This window comes from Bison bison, unplaced genomic scaffold (genome assembly GCF_000754665.1).
Source record: "Bison bison bison isolate TAMUID 2011002044 unplaced genomic scaffold, Bison_UMD1.0 scf7180017862979, whole genome shotgun sequence".
In the NCBI taxonomy this organism is placed as follows: Eukaryota; Metazoa; Chordata; class Mammalia; order Artiodactyla; family Bovidae; genus Bison; species Bison bison.
Genome location: NW_011493551.1, coordinates 1,209,549 through 1,232,107, shown reverse-complemented (window position 1 = coordinate 1,232,107; position 22,559 = coordinate 1,209,549). Strand labels below are relative to the sequence as shown.

Sequence of the window (22,559 nt, the reverse complement as noted above, 5' to 3'; positions counted from 1 at the left end):
CTGACTGGAGCAGGGAGAATATATCATTGAAATTCCAGCCCCAGTTATTTCAACTTTGGCTTCATCCAGCCTTCTCCAGAGGTGTTAGTAATCAGCAAACTTGATTGATTTGAGTTTCGCCTCCTGTGCATCAACCTCTTCCCCTGTGGTCTTTGTGGTTCACTAATATACCTAAATAATTAGCCTGAATAATTATCCATTCATTTACATTGTGAACATGTTGCTGAGGAGGTTGCAATAACATTTCCGTTCTGAAATTTTTCAAAGCAAAGGCTAAAGAATTATATTGCAACCAGTTAGCAAGGATTACCGAGCCCTTCCTTCCTGAATTCCAGCACTATGAGAGAGATGAAAGAAATCTAAGGTATAACCTCTGTCTTCAAGAGACAGAGTTGAGAGTCCTTTCTTCACCTCTAGGGAGTCTGATTTAATTGAAGGAGGGGCATTTGCTCAGCACCAGTACTTATTTTAACTTCTGAAGTGAGTTCAATCCACAGGCAGGTTGAAAGAAGAGTAACATCACACACACACACACACACACACACACACGCACACACACAGCACAGGAGGTGAGCTGGCCAGTTATTTTCCGGTACTGACTTCACTTCCTAGGAGATTATAGGGCTTTGTCGAAGATGGTGCTGCTTGTCCTGAGACCTGAACTGTGGCGCTGTGGGCACTCTCAAGATAGGCTACAAAGAGCCCTTAATACACCATGTACACGCAGTGTGGCTTGATTTTTTTAAATCGCCCTTTATCAAGTGTCTGTTATGTCCAGGCATGGCACTATATATACCATATACAGTTTCTCATGCAGTCCCGTCAAAAACCCAGTGGTGGGCATGTTGTTTTACAGGTGAGAAAGCTAAAGGTCCAAGGGGAAAGTATTTTCCCAAGATTTCAGAGCTGGAAAGAAATCCAGATCTTCCTGCCCCTAAAAACACCTGCTCTAGAATCACTCTAAGAGAGAGGGGGGAATTCACCTGCTCTAGAATCACTCTAAGAGAGGGGGGGGAGTTCACTTGCTCTAGAATCACTCTAAGAGGGGGAAAGCTCCAAAGAGGGAAAGTCAGATTTATCTGGGCAATCAGGGAAGGCCTCAGGGAGGAGGGAGGGGCCCCTGATCTAGGTCTGGGAAGGACCCATTAGCACAGATACATCAGGGTGTACCTGGAAAACAAGGTCAGGTAGGCTGGGTGCTGGAGGCTCTGAAAAGTAAGCCAAGTTTAGTTTATGAGACAGGTGTATAGGTAGCCACTGAAGTTTTCTGAGCACAGGAGGGAGCTGGTAAACATGAGCTGTAAGTGCAGGACTGATCCAGAAGACCTTGTGTGCAGAATGGATGGGGGTGCAGCAGGCCTGGTGAAGGGGAGCGAGATGGCTCATAGCAGGGACTCCGACATCTCAAAGGAAGAAAGTCCATCAGCGCTGGCATAAACAGTGGAGGCCGAGGAGAACTAACTCCGAGGTAGAGCACCTCAGTGACTGGGGTGAAGGTGTCACCTACAGACAGGGAAGCTGGGAGGACGATGTTTTTCTTTTGAGGTGCCCTCTAGTTATTGGCATCACCGATTCAATGGATATGAGTTTGAGCAAACTCTGGGAGATGGTGAGGGACAGGGAAGCATGTGTGCTGCAGTCCATGGGGTCGCGAAGAGTCAGACACGACTCGGTGACTGAACAACACAGTGAATGGGCCAGCAGAAGAGAGAGAACAGTGGACAGAGCACAGGCTGCCATGGCAAAAACCAGAGAGGAGAGATTCCAAGCAGAGAGGCCAGGGAATGAGGACAAGACCCAAGTGCTTTCCATGTGGCCAGGAGAGCACCGCAAAGCCTCCAGCCCAAAGTTTTACTTAGAGATGTAAGACCCAGGGCTATAAGAACAGAAAAGAAAGTGGTCAGTGGAGGCAGGAGAGTGAAGATGCTAGAAAAAGATGAACTGACTGTGAGCAAACCCCCCACCGCCCTGGGTGGGAAAACTTCAGGGGTGCAGGGGCTGGGGCATTGGCCTTATGCAGGACTCTAGAGAGAAGAAGAGCTGAGAGGTGACAGATGAGGACACGTCAAGCACAACAGACAAGGAGCCCACCGGAGAGCTGCAGCCAGACAGTCCTGGGCACCATGCAAGGTGGGGTCCAAACAGGGGTGAGGGGAGAGAGCAAACTTGACCTTGGTCTGGGCTGGAAGGGGCGCAGGGCCCACGTGCTGAGCCTGCAGGGCCACCCAGCCCCTTCCATCACTTGTGGACTAAGGCACTGACTGAATGGCCTCAGGGGGGTCTGAAGATTGTCCAAAGGAACTGAAGCCTCCCTCCTCGCCTCTCCTGCCCCCTCACTCCAGACGTGCACACAATGACCTCTACTGAACACTCAGCACAGTTCCCTAGGTGTCTCCTTGGTCTGCTCCTGTCAAGGCCTCGCACCAAAATTCCGTCTGGCCCTCCTCTACCCCTTCGTCCCCGTTCCCCTTAGGTTAAATGCCACCTCCTCCAAGAAACCTTCTCCTTGTCCCCAGGGCAGAATCTAGTTCTCCTTCCTCGAAGCTCCAGAATGCCTTTCTGTCCATCCCTGTCTTCAGCATTTCTTCCATAGTGTTCTAATTGATTTAGCACATCTGTCCTCCTTCTCTGAGTTTTGGCAGAGAACTTACAGGCAAGAGCTTACAGGCAAGAACTCTGTCTTACTGACCTTTCTATCTTGATTGGCCGACACAGACTGGCACACAGTAGGCGGTCAGCTAACAATGGTGGAATGAATGAATGAATGAACGAAACTGTAGGAAGGTTATTAACACACCACACCTCAGAAGAGTGAGGTCACAACCAGAGATGCTCGGATGCACTCAGGCTCACCCCGGGCCCTTTAGAATGATTGATGATGTTTTAAGATCTTTTCGTATCTCTAAACTTCACTGACCCCTTACCTCCTCCCAAATCCCCAGTCTCAACGCATCCTGGCCTGTGTTTTTAATGCGTCTTGCTTTCTGTAAACCACTAAGCGACTTCAAAAGCTCAAGTTATTCCCCAGACAGAACCATAGAACCCATCTCCTCTGTTTACTCCTCATCCTGTTTAAGGTTTATTATTTAATGTCACGAGGTTTCCTGTGAATGCATTTTTGAGGGGACACTCCTACTGTGGTCTGAGAGCTCTGTATGCTAAAGGGTAACGTGAGAACACCGCTATGCAAGATGTATCTTCAAAACTCCTCAGACTTGGCTGCCAAAACTCACTTTACGGTAACTCTTTACAGATCGTCTTAAACTTCACATCCATGGATTTGTTTAAAAGCCGCCTGTGCTGGTACGACTACGTGGAGGTCCGGGATGGTTACTGGAGAAAAGCCCCCCTGTTGGGTGAGTTGTCTTCAGAGAGCCTCAAGAGGGGCATGCTCAGATGCTCTCTGGGATGCTCTTAAATGTTTGGAAGGGGCCATCCACCAGTCACAGGAAGCTCTCACGGGTTGGTGTCGTTGTAAAACTCTGAACACTCCATTTGGCCGCACATGTTAAAAGCTTTTAAAACTGCGAATACTCTTTGACCCAGCCGTTCCACTTCTTGGAGTTTATCCTAGGGAACTAATTAAGGAAGTGTGCAAAGCTCTCGCTACAGGGACATTCATTGAAGCAGGAAACATTGAAAACAATTTAAATATTCAATAGTAGGGGTTAGATGAATAAATTATAATACATCTTTTCCATGGAAAACTATCCAGCCATTAAAAACAAAGTTGGACTATTTATTGATACAGAAAGATGTTTTTTGTATGTTGCTATGCAAAAAGTGTTGCAAAATGGATATGTAGTAAGATTCTGTTTTAACAAAAGCATATATATTATGAAGTATTGCAAAATCAGACGCCTTCAGGGCTGCTTTCCATAGGGTTGCACAGAGTTGGACACGACTGAAGTGACTTAGCATGCATCCATGCATTGGAGAAGGAAATGGCCACCCACTCCAGTATTCTTGCCTGGAGAATCCCAGGGACAGAGGAGCCTGGTGGGCTGCCGTCTATGGGGTCGCACAGAGTCAGACACGACTGAAGCGACTTAGCAGCAGCAGCGGGAGTAAGGTATAAATGAGAGAGATGGCCTTGGTATAATAAAGTAAGGAGTGGTGGGGAGTGTGGCAAACTAAACAAAATATTCTGACTCGAGTTACCCAAAGCAAAATTACTTAAAACAATCATGCAGGCTGGATTCAACTGAAAGGAACCGTTTTATGACCTACAATATAAATATTAAGTAAAGTTAGAAATGTAAATAAATAACAGTGGTTATTTCAGGATGATGGATATAAAAATTTATTCTCTGTTCCTGGTTTAGCTGTATTTTCTAATTCTTCTCTGATAAACATGTGTTCTTTTGAGAAGATGAACAGTACATGAACTCATCGATGAAAAGGCAGGTGGGCCTTTGAGTGAGAGGCAGTGGGCAGGTGGCATAAAGAGAAAGGTCGGTTCACTCAGGATTGATCACCAGAAGAGAGATCTCTAAGGGTGACCAGGGAAAGTTAAGGTCATATAGAGGCTTGATGGCATCGGTGTCAGGACAATGGACGTGGGGACTCGTTTGGCCCAGGAATGTCAACCATGGTGGAACCAGAAAGAGGAGCAGAGCCTAAGGAGTCAGTTGGGAGGGTCTCTACTGACAGCGGGCTGTTTATAGATGGCAGTTCAGGGTGGGCTTCTGAGGTGGACCACTCTAAGTTCTCTCTGCAAACTTTGTCCCTGGCAGATCTTCACGTGGGCAAAAAGCCATACTTGTGATGCTTCTAGTGACTGGGCCGAGTATGACAGCTGGCTAAAGATGGAAGCAGGAAAGAGTGGAGAGCGCTAAGGTGGGGAGTTTCCCTGCCAGACCAAGCCCAGCTTCCTGTCAGATTTCAGAATAGCTCAGGAGAGACAGGGATGGAAGGTCTGGCTGGACCCAGGGGGCCTGGCAGATACTAAGCTTCCATATGGCCAAAGGGTGTCAGCCAGGTCAGCTACTGCTGGGAAGGGCACACAAGTCCTCTCAGTCCAGAGGGCCATGAGCTTAACTTCCTAGAGGTACAAATAGGTAGGTATTTGTGTCCTCTGGGGTGGGAACGTAGCCAGAGCCGGCTTTGAGTGGAGGGTGCCAGGTTATCACTGGTAGGGGGGTCAGTCAGGTAGTCGGTGGTCCAGGAAAGCAGGGCAAGAAACTGATTCCCAGGCCAGGCACAGACAGACAGGAGTGTGTGCAGTTCGGGACAGATGGGCTATGCCCCCCGATGGCAGGGTGGAGGCTGTCTGCCCTGGGTTTCTGCTTCCTGTCCAATGTGAGCAGACGCAGTGTGTTTGGGGAGGCTTGGCTTTGTAGGTAGCACCGACTGGGTGCAACAAAATAAAAACAGGACTGCTGTCCTGGTCGCAGAGGTTCCAAACCTGACTGCACCCTAGCGTCAGTGGGGAAGATTCCTATAAGATTCCTGGGAAACTGTTGAATCAGGATCTCCACGTGGTGGGTCAGGGAATGATCTCACTTACCGATAAATATTTGTGCATGTGTACTTGTCTAGTACCAAATACACAGAAACGGGGCTGCAAGGGCTCTCAGCAAACTAAAGAAGGTGGTTGCCTTGGAGAAAGAAAGCTGGGGAGGGGGCAACCTCATGGTTTGGTTTGTGTACTTCTGGATTATTTGGCTTTTTTATAAGAATGCAACCAAATATTTCATAATTGAATTTTTAAAAATGCTGTGTGGGAGGAGTTTCTTGAGAATGTGGAATCGTGTGGACCTTTGAGTCCCTTCATCACACACCCTCATGAGAAACCCACACTCCCCAGAGCGGGCTGACTCACCAGGGCCACACAGCCTGCCAGTGGCTTGAGATCAGTTCAGAACTTAGAAGTCCCGCTGATGGGGTGAGGGGACTGTGAATCTAGAAGGGACTCCCCATAGGACTGCCAGATAAAAATGCGTGATTCGTTGTTTATCTGAAATTCAAATTGAACTGGGCTTCCTGTATTTTTGTTTGTTAAATCTGGCACCCCATACCCCCTAGGGAACGTGATAGACTTGAAAAGCTCTGGAGGGGGGACGCTCTCCGTTCCTAAAGTTCCCTGGAGAGGGCCAAGGCACGCTCCTGAAAATGGGCACAGACAGAGGGATTTCCAGCCACCCCTTGAACTTGAAACAAGAATTTTCTCACTACAGATCCTGGGAACTCTGACCACACGTTCATTGATTCGATGGGGCTTTTGCTGTTCGTCTTTGTCAGTGATGGTTTTTGTGTGGGGGTTTTTTGTTTTGCTCAGATTTTACACTTTTGCAGTGAGTGTGTGTAGGTATTTGTGTGTGTGCGTCTGTGTGTGTGTGTGCCAAGTGTGCTGCAGCCAAGGCATGGCCCAGCGCCTGTAACCGTCATTCTTCATTTGCAGGAGTTCTCCTTTGCCAACTATTTGGCCTGCTCTGATGTTTCCAAATGCAGTTGTTAGTGAACTTTTGTGTTTGGAACAAGTGCATTGTGTAGGCCGAGCTGGTCCCTGGGAGGGGTCAGTGCCATGAAATCTGCCGCGAGGAGGCAGGTCAATGCCCCTTTGGCAGGAGGGAGAGCGGATTAGAGCGGATTGTGAAAGTATGCATCTTGCTCTGAAAAACTGTGCATTGCATATTTTCCCAGGGCAGTGTGTGAAACTCCAGGCATAATGGACGCATAACTTTTTATGAATGAACCCTTTATGACTCCCCATGGAGTCCTCTTGTAGTGTCCTCATCTGCATTTCCTCTTCTTGATATCCTTACTAAACTCCTCCTCCAAAGGCGGGAACCAGAGTTCAGTTTAGGAATTTGACACCTTTCTCTCGTCCAATTTCTGTCCAGCCTGTTAGTCTCCCTGGGAGGAGGCTGTTTGGGACCCGGTTTTTCACATCCTGATTAAAGGGAAATGTAAGTAGATTGAGAACATTTCACGCCTGCTTAAAGGTAGCAGATTCATTTTTTCAGTTGCGAGGGTCACTGATGAGTTTGCACCTAGAGAGGGGAGAAAGATGGCTGCACAGAACTCATCCAGTAACCTGAAATGCTGGTCTATTAATTGGATTCTCCTCCCTTCTTTCTGCTAGAGGCATTACTCTAACAATGCACTTTTGTATGCAGAACCATCCTTGGGCATTCTGTACCACCACAATGCGCACAAAAGCCTTTTTCCCCCCCTTTCCCTGAAGTGGGGAGGGAAGTTCAGAAAGGCCAGGCCGGCCAATCAGTGTCGCGTGGCCCCACTACTGGGGGCTCCCTGGGCCGGGGGCAGCCTCCCAAATGAGCAGAACCCATGGCATGAGGCAAGTTGGCATGCCCGGCATTGCCACAGGCTTGCTCTATGGTTTGAGTCTTTGATCATCATTCCAATGTGTCTGTTTCCAAATTGGGAAATGGAAATAGTGATTACATTCCCAGAGAACAGATTTGATGTCTATTGATCCAAAAATGTACAGTATTTAGAACCGAGTCCTAAACAGAGACGTTCCTTTGGATGGTGGGCGGCACTAATGGTGAGCATGATGAAGAGGGTTAGACTGGGGCTGAAGGTCAAGATCTCAGGCTGCTTAGGTTCGAATCCTGCTGCACTTACAATCTTGAATGTGCACCAGTGTGCTCAGTCGCTCAGTCATGTCTGACTCTTTGTGACCCCATGGACTGCAGCCTGCAAGGTCCTCTGTCCATGTAATTTTCCAGGCAAGAATACTGGAGTGGGTTGCCATTTCCTACTCCAGGGTTACAATCTTGAGCATAACTTGAGTATGGTGGTAGTGGTTTAGTCGCTCAGTCGTGTCTGACTCTGGTGACCCCATGGACTGTAGCCTTCCAGGCTCCTCTGTCCATGGGATTCTCCAGGCAAGAATACTGGAGTGGGTTGCCATTTCCTCCTCTATAAATTGAATATAATTCAACTCAAATTCTCCAAGGCTCAGTTTTTTTTCCAGAAACGAGATTAATAATAGCACCTACTTCAAAAGGTAGTAGGGAGACAAATAGATAATCTATATAAAGTGCATAGGACAGTGTCTGGTATAGAGTAGCTCAGTTTAAAAGGGGGCTTTTATTAGAACCATTACTGTGAAGGTAAGAGTCTGGTGACACCAGTCTAGGGACAGTGCAGGAGGTTCAGATTAAGAATTGCAAGGTGATTTGGGGAGATTTTGCTTAGAAATAATTTGTGATTTATTCTACCAAGTCTAGCTCTGCCAAGGCAGTAAAGGGGCTTCCCTGGTGTCTCAGACGGTAAAGAATCTGCAATGCAGGAGACTTGGGTTCAGCCTCTGGTTTGGGAAGATCCTTTGGAGGGGAGGGCATGGCAACCCACTCCAGTATTCTTGCCTGGAGAATCCCCATGGACAGAGGAGCCTGGCGGGCTACAGTCCACGGGGCTGTGAAGAGCCAGCACGAGTGAGCGACTGAGCACACGAGCACAAGGCAGTAAATCCAGCTGAGCTGCTCATTTCTACCTCCTCCCAGATAGTGGAGCGGAGGCAGGTGTCCTGTGGCCCCAGGGTGGGTGGTTCAGTCTCATCTGGTTGGGTTCTTAAGCAACAAGGCGGTGGAAGTCCCTCTCTCTTTTGGAAACATCCCCAGCAGCTGTGACAGCTGGGATTTTAAAAGGAGGAATTTGGACTTGAAACTGGGTTTGGCTGAGAAACCGTTCCTTTTGTGAACCAGCATTCAGCGGCTCTGTCTCCTCACTGGTGAGAAATACCTCCCCAGGTTTACATGTTGTTTTCCAAAAACTAATTGGTACTAACTGGTGATGCTGAAGGAGCTGTTACTGGAAGTGTAGAAGCATCTGATGGATTTTTCCCTGCTCGATTCTCAACAACAGTTTCAGCTCATCTTATTAAGCTCTCCAGATCCAAAAGGCTACAGGCAGCCAGAATTGGAAGGTTAGGAGCCTTCCAAGATACTTGCTCCTTGGAAGAAAAGCTATGACCAACCTAGACAGCATATTAAAAAGCAGAGACGTTACTTTGCCAACAAAGGTCCGTCTAGTCAAAGCTATGGTTTTCCCAGTGGTCATGTATGGATGTGAGAGTTGGACTATAATGAAAGCTGAGCACCAAAGAATTGATGCTTTTGAATGTGGTGTTGGAGAAGACTCTTGAGAGTCCCTTGGACTACAAGGAGATCCAACCAGTCCATCCTAAAGGAGGCTGAAACTCCAATACTTTGGCCACCTGTTGTGAAGAATTGACTCACTGGAAAAGACCCCGATGCTGGGCAAGATTGAAGGCAGGAGGAGAAGGTGACGACAGAGGATGAGGTGGTTGGATGGCATCACTGACTCGATGGACATGAGTTTGAGCAAGCTCCGGGAGTTGGTGATGGACAAGGTAGCCTGGCGTGCTGCAGTCCATGGGGTCGCAAAGTCGGACACGACTGAGCGACTGAACTGAGCTGAACTAGGAGCCTCTACCCTCTGTGTCACCCTTAACACCTCTGTGTTGACCCCCGTTGGCCAATAGCAAGTGGCTTTTATTACATAGTGGCTTTTATTCCTCCCAATCTCACTCCTGCATTTCTCAGAAAGGCAATAGAAGGATACCCATTAAATACCTGTCAAATGAACTTTAAAATGGTTTTTGGAGATGAAATTCACGCACCATACAACTCTGCATTTAAAGCACGCATGTCAGCAGTGTTAGCATGCTCACAGATTTGTACAGCCGTCACCACAGATGTAGAACATCTTCATCAGCCCTCAAAGAAGACCCATACCCATTCACAGTCATTCCCCATTCCCCCACAATGTTAAATGGACTTTTGAGTGACTCATATTGTTAGCACTTGGCAGAACCATGGGCTTTCCATCCAAATAGACCTTGGCTGGTCTGTGTTGTGAGCTGATCAGTGTGACTCAGCCCACCTCCCGCCTCACCCCCATCTCTGTTCTTGCTGTGCTGCTATCCTTATGTGGCATTGGAAGTGATAATAGCCAAGGATGACTGTGCTCTGGGAAGGCCTGACCTTCCCCCTTTTCCTCTGTAAAAGGTCCGGATTTCATAGAATGTATTCGTAAGCTTAAGTAATACACATTTATTTGTATATTCAATAACACAAGTTCAATAACAATTATGAGCCCCTTTGCATCAGATAGTGGGAACTTAATTGAATTCAATTTGTGTCCCCCCACCAGAGTGCCAGTAGGGGGCACACTTTGTGCCAGAGCCTGGTGTCCCAGGGGCATCTGCATTGCTATCCCGACTGGCATTCCTGGTTCGGCCTCATCCCCCTCTAGTCTCCAGTCCTCTGGCATCTAAGTGGCTGTTGTGCCTTATCCTGTCTCAACTTCTCCAGGCCCATGTAGATCAGTGCCGAGTCTGTATCTCCCTAGAAGACGTTCTATGGGAGACAGTCAATGACTGTCCAGGCCCTCTGGGCCATGGGAAGGTTCCTTCTATCCCCTTCCCAGGAGTCCTGTTGCTGCCATCCTGTCCTGCTTTTCCTGAAGAACTCTGCCTGCCTGTCTCCTGCTCTAATGTCTTAAGAAACCATATAGACACTCCTGTTCTGAGCCCAGGTGGGACATGGGGGATCCAGGGTCTTATTGCCCTCAAGGCTCTGCCAGGAACTGCTCCCGGGGTTACAGATCTCTGCTCCTCCCAACTCCTTAAACCTCCCTGGGGCATCGATCACCCTTGTCCACCTGGGGCACCAGGTCCTTTCGGAGGTCCCATGGTGCCCTCTCCAATTCTCTGCCCCCTAGCCCCTTGCTTCTCCATCCCAGGAATCTTTCTAAGACAACAAGGGGAAGGCAATGTGCTCTTATTTACTGAGTACTTCCCTAAATTTTTGGTGTTGTGACCAGACTCGTGGAATTCAAAAGCCAAGAAGATCTGATCACGTCATCTTGTGTCCTCTGGCAACCCTTCCTGGGGCAAGGAAGGTATAAGGCATGCTCCTCAAATAGAAGGCTATGTATGTAGTAGAAATACCATGGGGGACCCTCATCACTCGCTCAGACCACCACCCCACCCCTGGCCTTGCTGAGATGTCCTCCTACCCCTTAGCACTCATCATGACCCCCTGGCAGGGGAGGGGCCACATGCTGGGTATTCATTGATTGGCGTCTGAGACTCTCCGGAAGGAGGCACACCAGCAGTCACTGTTTCCATTCCAGCTTTTCATCCTTCAGTGCTACAGGATGAGTCCTCCAGTGAGGACTGCTCCCCTTGAACCTCATCTGAAGCAGCACCGCCCTCTCTCTCTCTCTGCTTGTGCTGAGCCCCTCCTTGCCATCTGCCAGCAGCCTGACAGTTCTTTTCCCTTTCCCAGGTAGGTTTTGTGGCGACAAAGTCCCAGAGCCCCTCACCTCCACGGACAGCCGCCTCTGGGTGGAATTCCGAAGCAGCAGCAACATCCTGGGCAAGGGCTTCTTCGCGGTATATGAAGGTTTGTTCAGGAGGGGAGAGGCCGCCAGTATGGCTCCTGACGTACCTCTGTTCTTCCCGTGCAGCCCTTCCCCCCCTGGCCCGGGAAGCAGCTGCCGGTGCCATGAGGGTGGGGTAGCCACCACCCTCTCTCTCCATGTCTGGAAGCAGAGAGGCCAGCTGGGCTCCCTTCAGCACAGGCAGTCTACCTGTCACTACACTGCTCAACGCCCATTAGAGTCCAGCGGGGACAGTGCTGGGGGCTTAGAGAACCTGTGGAAATGCAAGCCACCTCTGAGTAGCTTTGAGTTGGATTCTGAGCAAAGAATCCAACCTCTCTGAGTTTCATTTGTGAAACAAGGACTTTGGACAATGTCCAGAAATTTCCAACTAATTTCTTGGAAGGGCCTGTGAGGCCACCATGGTGGTTGAAGAAACCAAGAGGTCTGGGCTCTAGGCAGCAGCGACCAGGGCAATTCTGCTTCTGTCTATTCTACATATTGGGTCTCTCTGGCTACAAAACCCTGTGCCCTCCCTCCCCCAGAGGAAAAGTCCCTTGGGGACTTAGATTGTGATTTTGGAGAGGCCCACGTTTTTGTTTTTTAATATTTACTTATTTGGATGCACCGGGTCTTAGTTACAGCATGTGGGACATTTTTAGTTGTGGCATGTGGGGTCTACTTCCCCGACTAGGGTATCAAACCTGAGCCCCTTGCATTAGGAGCTCAGAGTCTTAGCCACTGGACCACCAGGGAAGTCCCAAGTTTTGTTTTTATAAAGGAAATAGCACGAGTGTGCGTATGTATACATCATTCTCTACCCGTGGCCCTCCTTCCTCTGCATCAGGGTCACGAGGGAAGTCAGACATCACTGCTTCTGGGACCCCTCCCTCAACACCACCCCCCCATACCTGCACACTTGATTGGAACTTCTGGAGGTGTGGCCCCTGTTCCCAGAGCTTGAAAAAATCTCCCAGGTGATTGTGATGCCCAGCAAAGGTAGAGAGCCACTACTCTCCGTGGTTATTTTCTTTATATGAGAAAAATTCAGAGTTGTAAACACAGGGAACTATGCCTTTCTGGAGGCATCAGTCCATTGGAAATGAAAATGTTGGCAAGTGGAGCCACCTAGCGGTGTACTCCCTTAATAAGCTCTGACGGGGACCCCCTTCCTCCTGGCTCTTTTTCTAAAGCTACCTGTGGGGGAGACATTAACAAAGACGCCGGTCAGATTCAATCTCCTAACTACCCGGATGATTACAGACCTTCCAAGGAATGTGTTTGGAGGATTACCGTTTCTGAGGGGTATCACGTGGGGCTTACCTTCCAAGCTTTTGAGGTGAGTACTGCTGGTCGACAATGGCACCCCACTCCAGTACTCTTGCCTGGAAAATCCCATGGATGGAGGAGCCTGGTAGGCTGCAGTCCATGGGGTCGCTAAGAGTCGGACACGACTGAGCGACTTCACTTTCACTTTTCACTTTCATGCATTGGAGAAGGAAATGGCAACCCACTCCAGTGTTCTTGCCTGGAGAATCCCAGGGACGGGGGAGCCTGGTGGGCTGCTGTCTATGGGGTCGCACAGAGTTGGACACCACTGAAGTGACTTAGCAGCAGCAACTGCTGGTCTTAGACACTGCTCTACACAGACGAGTTTCCAGTTTGGGGTTGAAAACAGGAACCCAAGAGGCTATTTCAAGTCCAAGGCGCATTTTGCCAGGACATCTGGTATCAAAACCTCTGCAGGTTTTGAAATTGCATCTGCCTTCTTTCTGAAGGCTGCTGCTGGAGAGCCTTCAGAAGCAAAAGCCTTCATTGAAGCAAAAGTCTAGAATGGGATCCCAGGGCATTTTATTGACTCTTTTTTCCCAGTTTATCATGACTTAATGTCTTTGCAGCTTGATTCATCCTTGCCTTAAGCAAGTAGGAGACAGCTTGGAAAAGTTTCAGGACACACTTGGGCCCTTGGCCTCCTGGTTAGGTTTTTAAGAGTGATATTTATTAGATTGAAAACCTTGAGGCCGAGCTGCTATCTTCCACGTTGCCTCTGTTTCTCCATTTAGATCGAAAGGCATGACAGCTGTGCATATGACTACCTGGAAATCCGTGACGGCTTCACGGAAGACAGCGCCCTGATCGGCCACTTCTGTGGCTATGAGAAGCCAGACGATGTGAAGTCCAGCTCCAATAGAATGTGGATGAAGTTCGTGTCCGACGGCTCTATCAATAAAGCTGGCTTTGCAGCCAATTTTTTCAAGGGTATGAATTAGCAGTTGTTTCCATTTTAGACACAGGAAGAGGTATTGCCCCCGGCCTAAGAATCACTAAACTCACAAACCTTAGCACCAAACAAAGCTCCCTGCAGTGGGGAGGCAGCGAGCCGTTTATGCAAAGAGCTGTGCATAGATTCCCCAATAGAGAGAGTTCTCCACTGACTCAGGAACAGGCTTAGCCTTGGCTTCTGTCTTTGTGGCAGAAAGTTTTGCTGCTGCACTTGGAAATTAGGTTTATTAGTTTACAAGTTCAGCTTCATGAACCTTAGTGAAACTGAGCATTGATAACAATTTTTGCTTGTGTGGTCACTATCATTAATAGAGCACCTATTGTGTCAGGAACTGTGCAAGGTACTTGATTTACACTATGTCATTTAATGCCCTCGATCAAGATTTAAAAAGGCAGGCTCGGAGTACAGCCTGGGTTCCAATCCTGGCCCTGCCCCTTGCTGTGGGAAGTCACCTAAGCTGTCGTGCCTCAGCCCACCACCCCCCACCCATCTGTCAAATGGGAATGGCGATTATCCCACCTCAGAAGGTGATGAGGATACATGACATAAAACTCGTGAAGCCTCTAACACAGCACTGGCACTTAATCAGTAGGGACTGTTACCGTTATTAATAGGAAAATCTTAAAAAAAAAAAAAAAGGCAGGCTCGGGGTTGTTCAGATAGTTAAGCGGCAGACCAAGAATCCAGTCACAGTCTGACTCCTAAACAAACTCTCTCCAAAACACTGCCTTGCATTCCCTGATATGGGGTAGAGAGGCAGCCCAGGTCTTTGGCTCCTGAAGCATCAGCTCCCAGCTTGCAAGTCTACGCTCAAGTGGGCAGGGCTTGTTGGGGAGATTGAGAGGGTTTGGTGCTCAGGAAATGAATATCTGTGCTGCGTTAGGGACTGACTGCTCTGCAAGTTCTTGATAAAATCAGACCCAGAGTGGTATGGGAAGACCATCATTCCTGGCCCCAGCAGAACAGCTTCCTGAGACACTTTTCAATGGACAGGTCTGCCTTCTCCACTCTCAGCACCCTGGAATTCCTCAGACCACTTGCTAAGAAGGAATATAGGCTATTCCACAATGCATTTGGGTTGGGCGCCCACTAGCACACCTGTAGCCACTGAACGGATATATCCAGTCTGTAACTGGAGTGACAGATCAGTAACTCCCTCCCTCTTCCCTCCTTTCCTGGGCTCCTGGCTGTGCTGACCCAGAAATCTTGGTCCCTTCCTTACTCCGTCTCTCCATCTGCCCCCTTTCTATCCCATTCTCCCAGGTTTTAGGTGAGCAGATGGTGTCAGAAGAGCCCATTTCCAGCTGTGTGACCTGAGCTGGCATCCCTTTGTCCTTGCTGAAGCCTCAGTGTTCCTCTCTGTAAAACAAGGAGAAGGAAATCTGCCCATTTTCCCCAACCAGCAGTGAAGCCCCAATGAACTAATGGCTGTGGAGACACTTCATAAGCTGAGAAGCGCCACACGAGTGTGTGGGAATGTTATTTTTTCCTGCTTTGAGGTGTCTGACGACAGCAAACCAAAACAGAGCAAGAAGCATACCATTCTGAATAACTGGAGACAAAGTCTTAAGTCTCCAGTTACTTTCCCAGGCAAATCGAAGCAAAAAACAGAAAACCAAGCCACAGCACGTGTATTGCAGATGCAGTTAGGTTAGTGATCGTAGTGGAAAGAAGAACGTGGGGGTCTTAGTAGAGATCCCAGGAAAGTCACAGCCCCCTCCCCACCCTAGCCCAGACTGCACGTGCGTCTCCCAGCCTGGGGAAACCCCCGTCTGACTTAGCAGCCACGGCGGCTGGATGGTCTTAAGCAAGTTACAAATCCTGAGTCCCCGTCTCTCCACCTGTAGAGATGACAGTACTACTTTATCTCAGAGTTATTGTCAGGAAGAAATGAAATAGCGTTACGTGAGTAGACGTGGTATCCTGTCTAGTCCTGTTAATTTCTTTGCTGAGGAAGGGATCTCTGAAGTAGTTATTTTCTTCTCTGGAAAAAATGCTGTGACAGTTTCTTCTTGCTGTCACCATGTATCAGTTTTTTATCGATGCTGTAACAAATCAGCACAAATGTGATCACCTTCCAGTTCTCGAGCTCAGACATCCTTGCCTTTTCCAGCTTCTGGGAGGAGGCGCCTGCACTTCTTGACTGGTGGTGTTTTTGGTCTTCAGGCCAGCGAGGGTGTCTGGGACCTTCTCAGGCTGCATCATAGACCTCGATCTCCATCGTTATGTTTCCTTTTCTGACCCTGATCCTCCTCTTGCTGCTTTCAGTTGGAAGGACCCTTGTTACTGTGGGCCCACCAAGCTGATCCAGCATAACCTCCCATTTTAAGAACCCGAATCTAATCACATCTGCAAAGTCCTTTTGCCATGTAAGGGTAAGGTGACAGATTCTAGGTTCCAGGACTGTGATATAAATGACTTTGTTAACCTGTTAACTTAGTTAACCTGTTTAACTTAGTTAACCTGTCACCCATAATCACGAGGTTTTATTCTAATTCTCTTTGTCCTAATTCTCCTGTCCTCCTCCTTCCCTGTTTTCCACCCCCAGGTCTTAGGTGTTGGGACTTCTTTGCAGTAAGATAACTGGTAACCAGTTGGCACTGGCCCACTCACATCTCATTCCTGGTTCTACTGATGATCAGCATTATAATTTTTGAGAAGACCAGCTAAAATTGAAGGGTTTCCAAATTGAACAAGTTAAAATAGTTTGCCCAGTTAAATTCAAAATGCCGATAAGAATGATCTTTTTAGTGTGTGTCCCAAATATTGCATACTGTACTAAGGAATAATTATTCATCTGAAATTCAACTTTAACTGAACCTTCTGCTTCTTTTGTGGCAGCCCTAGTGGAGATAGCAGGCATTGCGATGGGGTGGGGGAAGTTTCTCTCTGTGATGCTAAACTGGTTTGTAAAGGACTGAGTCGAGAGCCTTGACCTGCTCTGACCAGCTGTGATAACTGGCTCTGTTTTGCTGGTTACAAAATACCATCTTCTCCCCACTCCACATTTAACGTTTATTCAGCAGTCATCAAACTGTGTGTCAGGGGCTGTGGGACAGAGGAAAACATGGTCATTATCTTCAAGAGCTCAAGCTGACCAAGGGGACCTGTAAGCCAATGGGCAGTGATGTTGTGTGAAGTGTGGACGTTGGAGGAGGGTCTCACTCAGTGTGGGGTTGGGGTGAGTGAGTACCCAGACAAGGTTCAAAGACCTTTCAGTTGGCAGACATCCTTTTAGATGCTCGTCAAGGTGTTGAGGCCCATGTATACTAACTGCACAGTTAAGACATCTTTTTTGAGCTTGTCTTTATGTCAAGAAGGGCTGCAGAGAACCACATTTAGAAAAGGAGAACTATACAGCATTGACCTTGACCCCTGAGTCTTCAAAGAGGAGCCAGGTCTGGTGGAAGCCTCTTTGGGACCTATCTATTAAAGGAGAAAGAAAAGACATTTATTGAGTGCCAGAAGCTGCATTAATTACCTCCCTTTGTCTTCGGGAAAACTCCTTGCTTGGTGTTATTACCCCCATTTTAAAACAGAAGAAACTGAAGCTCTAAGGCGGCTGAGCTAGAACTAGACCCCAGACATGTAGGATTCCACAGCTCACTGTCTTTCCTCTACAGAGACCTGAAAGCCACAGGGAAGTCAAGTGAAGGGATTTGAATTTTTCATCTGATTCTGACGCTCATCATCTTTCTACCTTCTCTACACATGAGAGAATAGGGAAAAGGGCCCTGGCTTCAGCCTCTGCAGTGTGGGGTCTAGTCCTGCCCACGCCCCTTGCCAGCTCCCTGCTCTCAGGCAGGTCAGTTTTCCTTTCTGAGACTCAATCCTGCCTGCTTTGTCCTCCACCGTATTCCTAGTGCCAGACCCACAGTGAGTTCAGTAAATACTTATGGGGCAAAGGATGAATGAATAAGGCTCAGATTCTCATTTGTGGATTGGGCTTCTTGCTCCCTGCTCTGCCTACCTTTCAGGGTTCCCACGAGGATGAATGAAGCCAGAGAACACAGTGCAGAGCAGTGCTGTCCAACAGAAATAGGAGGCGAGTCACAAATGCAAGCCGTGCATGTAACTTTAAACCTTCTAGCAGCTACCTTACAAAACAGATAGAAGAAGAGGAGGAAAGAAAGAGGCAAAATTAGTTTTAATACCATGTTTTATTTAACCCAGCGTATCAAACCTACTGTCACGTTAATCTGTAATCAATACACACAGTATTTTTTAAAGTTTTTACATTTTTTATATGTTTTTATTTATTTATTTTTGGCTGCACTGGGTCTTTGCTGCTAAACACAGGCTTTTTTTCCAGGGGCGATGAGTGAGAGCTACTCTCTGGTTGGGGTGCAGAAGCTTCTCATTGCAGTGGCTCCTCGTTTCGGAGCACAGGCTCCGGGTGCACGGGCTCAGTAGTGGTGGTTACACAGGCTTAGTTGCCCCGTGGCATGTGGGATCATCCCAGACCAGGGATCAAACCCTTGTCCACTGCATTGGCAGCCAATTCTTAACCACTGGACCGGACCACCAGGTAGGATCCAATATACAAATATTGGGAGAGATTTTATGGCTTTTTTCGCCCCACACTAAGTGGACATCCAGCGTGTCTTACCCTCACAGCAGGTCTGAACTTAGACTAGCTGTGTTTCAAGGGCTCTGCAGTTACGTGGGGTCTAGCACAGTTTGGTAGAGGTCTGGACACAGCCAGCTTCTTTGCCAGCCTTTTCCCTACAAGGTCATCAGTAGGATGTCCTGTGAGCACACAGGGGCCAGCGCGTGTGTCAGGAACTCTCCAGTGCAAGAAACTAGAAGAGCAACTACAGAGGCCAGCCACCGAAGCTCTGGCCTTGGTGCCAGTTGGCAGGAATCTCTGCCCAGGGCCCAGCTGGCACATGGCTCTGTCCAGGGTGCCAGTTGGCCTCTGCATCCCTCCTCTGGTGCCAGATGGCTTTCCTGCTCAGAGCCTGCTGGCCGGGCAGCAGGCAGAGCACCTCACGTCCCTGCTTACTTGGGGAGATAGTGAGTGCATTTGCAGGTTGGCAGGGTCAATTTGGTGATACGTTCCTCACATCAAAGGTAGGAGGATCTCCCACCTTGATCCCCATATTCCCCGGTCCCAGTGCTGCGGGCCCACCACAGAGTGTTTGATGTGGGGGGCGGGGGCTGGCTTTCTTCAAGGTGCCTTAGAAGCTTAGGGATGTGCCCTGCCTTCCCTTTCCTTAACTCTCTCTGAAATAGCTTTGGGATCCTGCCTGAGTCATCTCATTATCTAACCTCAGAATGGTTCCTTCTGTCACTGGTACCACTTGGAGAAGGCAAAAAAGAGTCAGAATCCCACTCTGTGAAGCTGGTCTCTGGTTCAGCCTCTTCTCCCACCACCCTTCCCTACTCCCCAACTTTTCCTGGGGTACTTAGTCTTGACCACTGTAGCCTAGAGCAAGCACAAGCCTGTTGACTTCAAGTAGGTGCTACTTCAGTCCAGTGGGAGGTGACGCAGAGTACACCCAGGCCCACCCCTTCAGGGGCAGGGCCCTAGTACACTTCCATGACACCCACCCGAGCTGGAGCAGGGGTGGAAATGGCCAAACATCCCATCACCCTTCTAGTCTTCAGGGGAACTATACTCCCTCCGGTTAAGTACAAACCTAACCCACCAGCCTCTTGCCCTCCACATGGCTAAGGATACCAGGAGGCGTAACAGTGGTCCTCCTTTCTTGCCTATGTGTGTCCTGTCCATGGCCATAGCATATTCTGGCATAGGTCTCCCCCCACCCCGGCCACCCATCTGGGCCCTTCACCTTGTTCTAGGTTGATGGGCTCTTTCCACGGTTCCTTTTATCCCTCCTCCTATGCCCTCCAGCCAGTTTCTTGACTCTGCTGTGCTGCCTTCTTGCCCATCTAGTCTTCCTTCACTGGCCCATCCTTGCTGCCTTTTTCTTCTTTCTGTCCCTATCTCCCTCCCTTCCCCAGGCCCACACTACTCCACTCGGCCCTGACTCAGGGATGTCTGGTTACCTTATCCTTTTTACTACTCCCATCATTGTGTCTCCACCCACTAAAATTTCAAAAGCAACCCTGCTCTTGTCTAGAGCAATAACTACTGTGTACCTAGAGTCTATATGCTGGGTGTTTCACAGGCATCATTTTCAATCCCCACAACCCTGAAAGCAGGTATTATCCTCATGTTAAAGCTGGAGGAAGGCTCAGAGAGGTCAAATCACCCAGTTTATTGAAGGATGATTCACCTGGTGAATCCAACCTGGGTCTGTTTGGCTCATGCTAAAGACTGGACTCTTTCTATTTCTCATTATTAATGCTTCTCCTCATTTTATACTTGTTAGCAAATGTATAGGAAAGTGCTTTGCCTATTATAAAGTAGTAAATAATTGTAGGGTTGTTACTCCTTTAGCATACTTAGTACGTATGTTTGTTTGTGACTATGGGGCTTCCCCGATAGCTCAGTTAGTAAACAATCTGCCTGCAATGCAGGAGACCCTGGTTTGATTCCTGGGTCGGGAAGATCCGTTAGAGGAGGGATAGGATCCTCCAGCCCATCCTGGAGGGGGGGATAGGCTACCCACTCCAGTATTCTTGGGCTTCCCTTGTGGCTCAGCTGGTAAAGAATCCGCCTGCAGCGCGGGAAACCTGCGTTTGATCCCTGGGTTGGGAAGATCCCCTGGAGAAGGGAAAGGCTACCCACTCCAGTGTTCCTTCCTGGAGAATTCCATGGACTGTATAGTCCATGGGGTTGCAAAGAATCAAACACACCTAAGTCACTTTCACTTCACAAGGACAACTTCAACCCTTTGCCTACAGGGTGTTCCCTAAACCCAGTTCTCCCTACTGACCAACTTATTTGAGCTTTTGTTGAACCCAAGGACACATCACTCTTAGAGCCACCACCTAAATCTGCTTCCCACTATAGGAAACGATGGGGGATTTACAAACTGTCCTTTACCCAGAGATGAGCCACCAGGTTGATGAGTGTTTTGTGCATCATGGATCAGGGAGATTGGAAGGAAATGAGTTTATTTGAGTTGGAATTTTTGAATTGAAAAAAGGAGAATTGACGGTGAAAAGTTTTGCATTTTCTGCAGGACCACTATGTTAGAAGTTGCCAGGAGTCAGAGTTGTTAACAATTCAAATTTCAAAGAACAAGAAATACTTTTAAAAACAGTGATAGTTGTATCTCTGGGTGTTTTCCAGCCGGGTCTGAAAAGCTCTCGACCAGAAATCTTATTAAGTGGATCCATGCTGAGGTGGCGGGACTGGGAATCTTTTCAAGTTTTTATCAACTTGAAAATGTCCTCATTCTTTTTATTTTATGTATGATGTGAGGTCTGGTGAGATTTTGTGAACTCTGTCCTTGCTCTGTTCTTACCTTCCCTGGTATTAGGAAACCAACACTTCTACCCACTCCCCAACCCTTCCTTTCCTAGAGTGGGCTCTTGTTGTTTGAAGATCTCTCCGTGTCTCATCGTCCTTTCACTAGACTGCAGCTCTGTTAGGCCACAATCTGCATGCTCTTTTTTTTTTGTAATCTGCATGCTCTTTAGGGCACAAATTGATTACAGAAAATAATGTTTTTTTCCTTTTACGTCTGACACTCTTTTTGGAGACATCCGGTGCCTGAGGTTTTTCTTTCCTCATTGGTGCAGGGCTGACAGTCTGGGTGATTCTCCAGTGAGTTCTGTGTTCTCTCTCTGCACAGCATCCTGCTTGCTGCTCTTTAATTGCCCCAGACACATCAATGGACACTTGACGGAACTGAACCCCATCTAACTCCCCTGCTAACTCAGTCTCACTGTGGCCTCTTCCTGCAGTTTCTCCTGGGAGCATCGGCTCACCTCAGAGCCAGTGTTTTCTGTAAATTTGACGATCACCCAGGACACATCTTCAAATTAGTAATAAAAGTTTAACTCATAGCTTCCAGCTCTCTCCCTAAAGAATAATTATATCTTAACCTAGGAGGGTGTCTCTTTGTCCCTGTGTGTGTGTATGTGTGTGTGTGTGTGCATGCTCATGCCCACATGCGTGCATGGTCAGTTGTGTCTAACTATTTGTGACCCCATGAACTGTAGCCCACCAGGCTCCTCTGTCCATGGAATTCTCCAGGCAGGAATACTGGAGTGGTTTGCCATTTCCTTCTCCAGGGGATCTTCCCAACCCAGCCTTTGAACTCGTGTCTCTCGCATTGGCAGGTGGAGTCTTTACCACTGCTCCACCTTGCTCTTGGTCCTTACCCTTTGCTTAATGTCCTGAGAAGTTCACATTTATGGAGGGAGCCCCAGTTTTATGGCATTGAAGTCGATCATCTTTGGTATGGAAGCTTTGAGATTTATTAAGGTCACAAACGAACACTGCTGATTAAACTCTTCAAAGAGCACAGTTATCCAAGTTATCCAGGCCCGATCATCTCTCAGAGGAGTCCTGTTTCCCGCTAACAGGTTACTCGCGTGTGCTGTCAAGACTCACTCGCTGCTGTAGCTGCTGCCAGTTTCTGTGGACGGGGGACTCCTTGGAAGGCGGGCACCAGGAGTTGTTCTTGTTCTTAGAGGGAATCCTGGGATGTGGACCACAATGGGGAACAGACCTGACGGCTGTTTGATGACTTAACCAGGGTCACCTTCCTCCCCAACAGAGGTGGATGAGTGTTCCTGGCCAGATCACGGCGGGTGCGAGCAGCGCTGCATGAACACTCTGGGCAGCTACAAGTGCGTGTGTGATCCTGGCTATGAGCTGGCTGCTGACGAGAAGGCCTGTGAAGGTTAGTACTGGACCTGCCGAGCTGGAGTGAGAGGGGACGGGGGATGGCTGCTGACGAGAAGGCCTGTGAAGGTTAGTACTGGACCTGCCGAGCTGGAGTGAGAGGGGACGGGGGATGGCTGCTGACGA

The 22,559-nt window shown here is 48.5% G+C and overlaps 1 protein-coding gene across 1 annotated transcript in view; it reads left to right on the top strand.

Moving 5' to 3' along the window:
- Positions 1 to 22,559, top strand: part of TLL2 (tolloid-like 2) — a 142,016-nt gene that overhangs the window by 104,709 nt on the left and 14,748 nt on the right. The window contains exons 10-14 of the mRNA XM_010833035.1: positions 3,254 to 3,356; positions 11,289 to 11,405; positions 12,576 to 12,721; positions 13,446 to 13,641; positions 22,306 to 22,431. Of these exons, the coding sequence (XP_010831337.1) occupies positions 3,254 to 3,356; positions 11,289 to 11,405; positions 12,576 to 12,721; positions 13,446 to 13,641; positions 22,306 to 22,431 (688 nt within the window). The remainder of the gene's footprint in view (positions 1 to 3,253; positions 3,357 to 11,288; positions 11,406 to 12,575; positions 12,722 to 13,445; positions 13,642 to 22,305; positions 22,432 to 22,559) is intronic.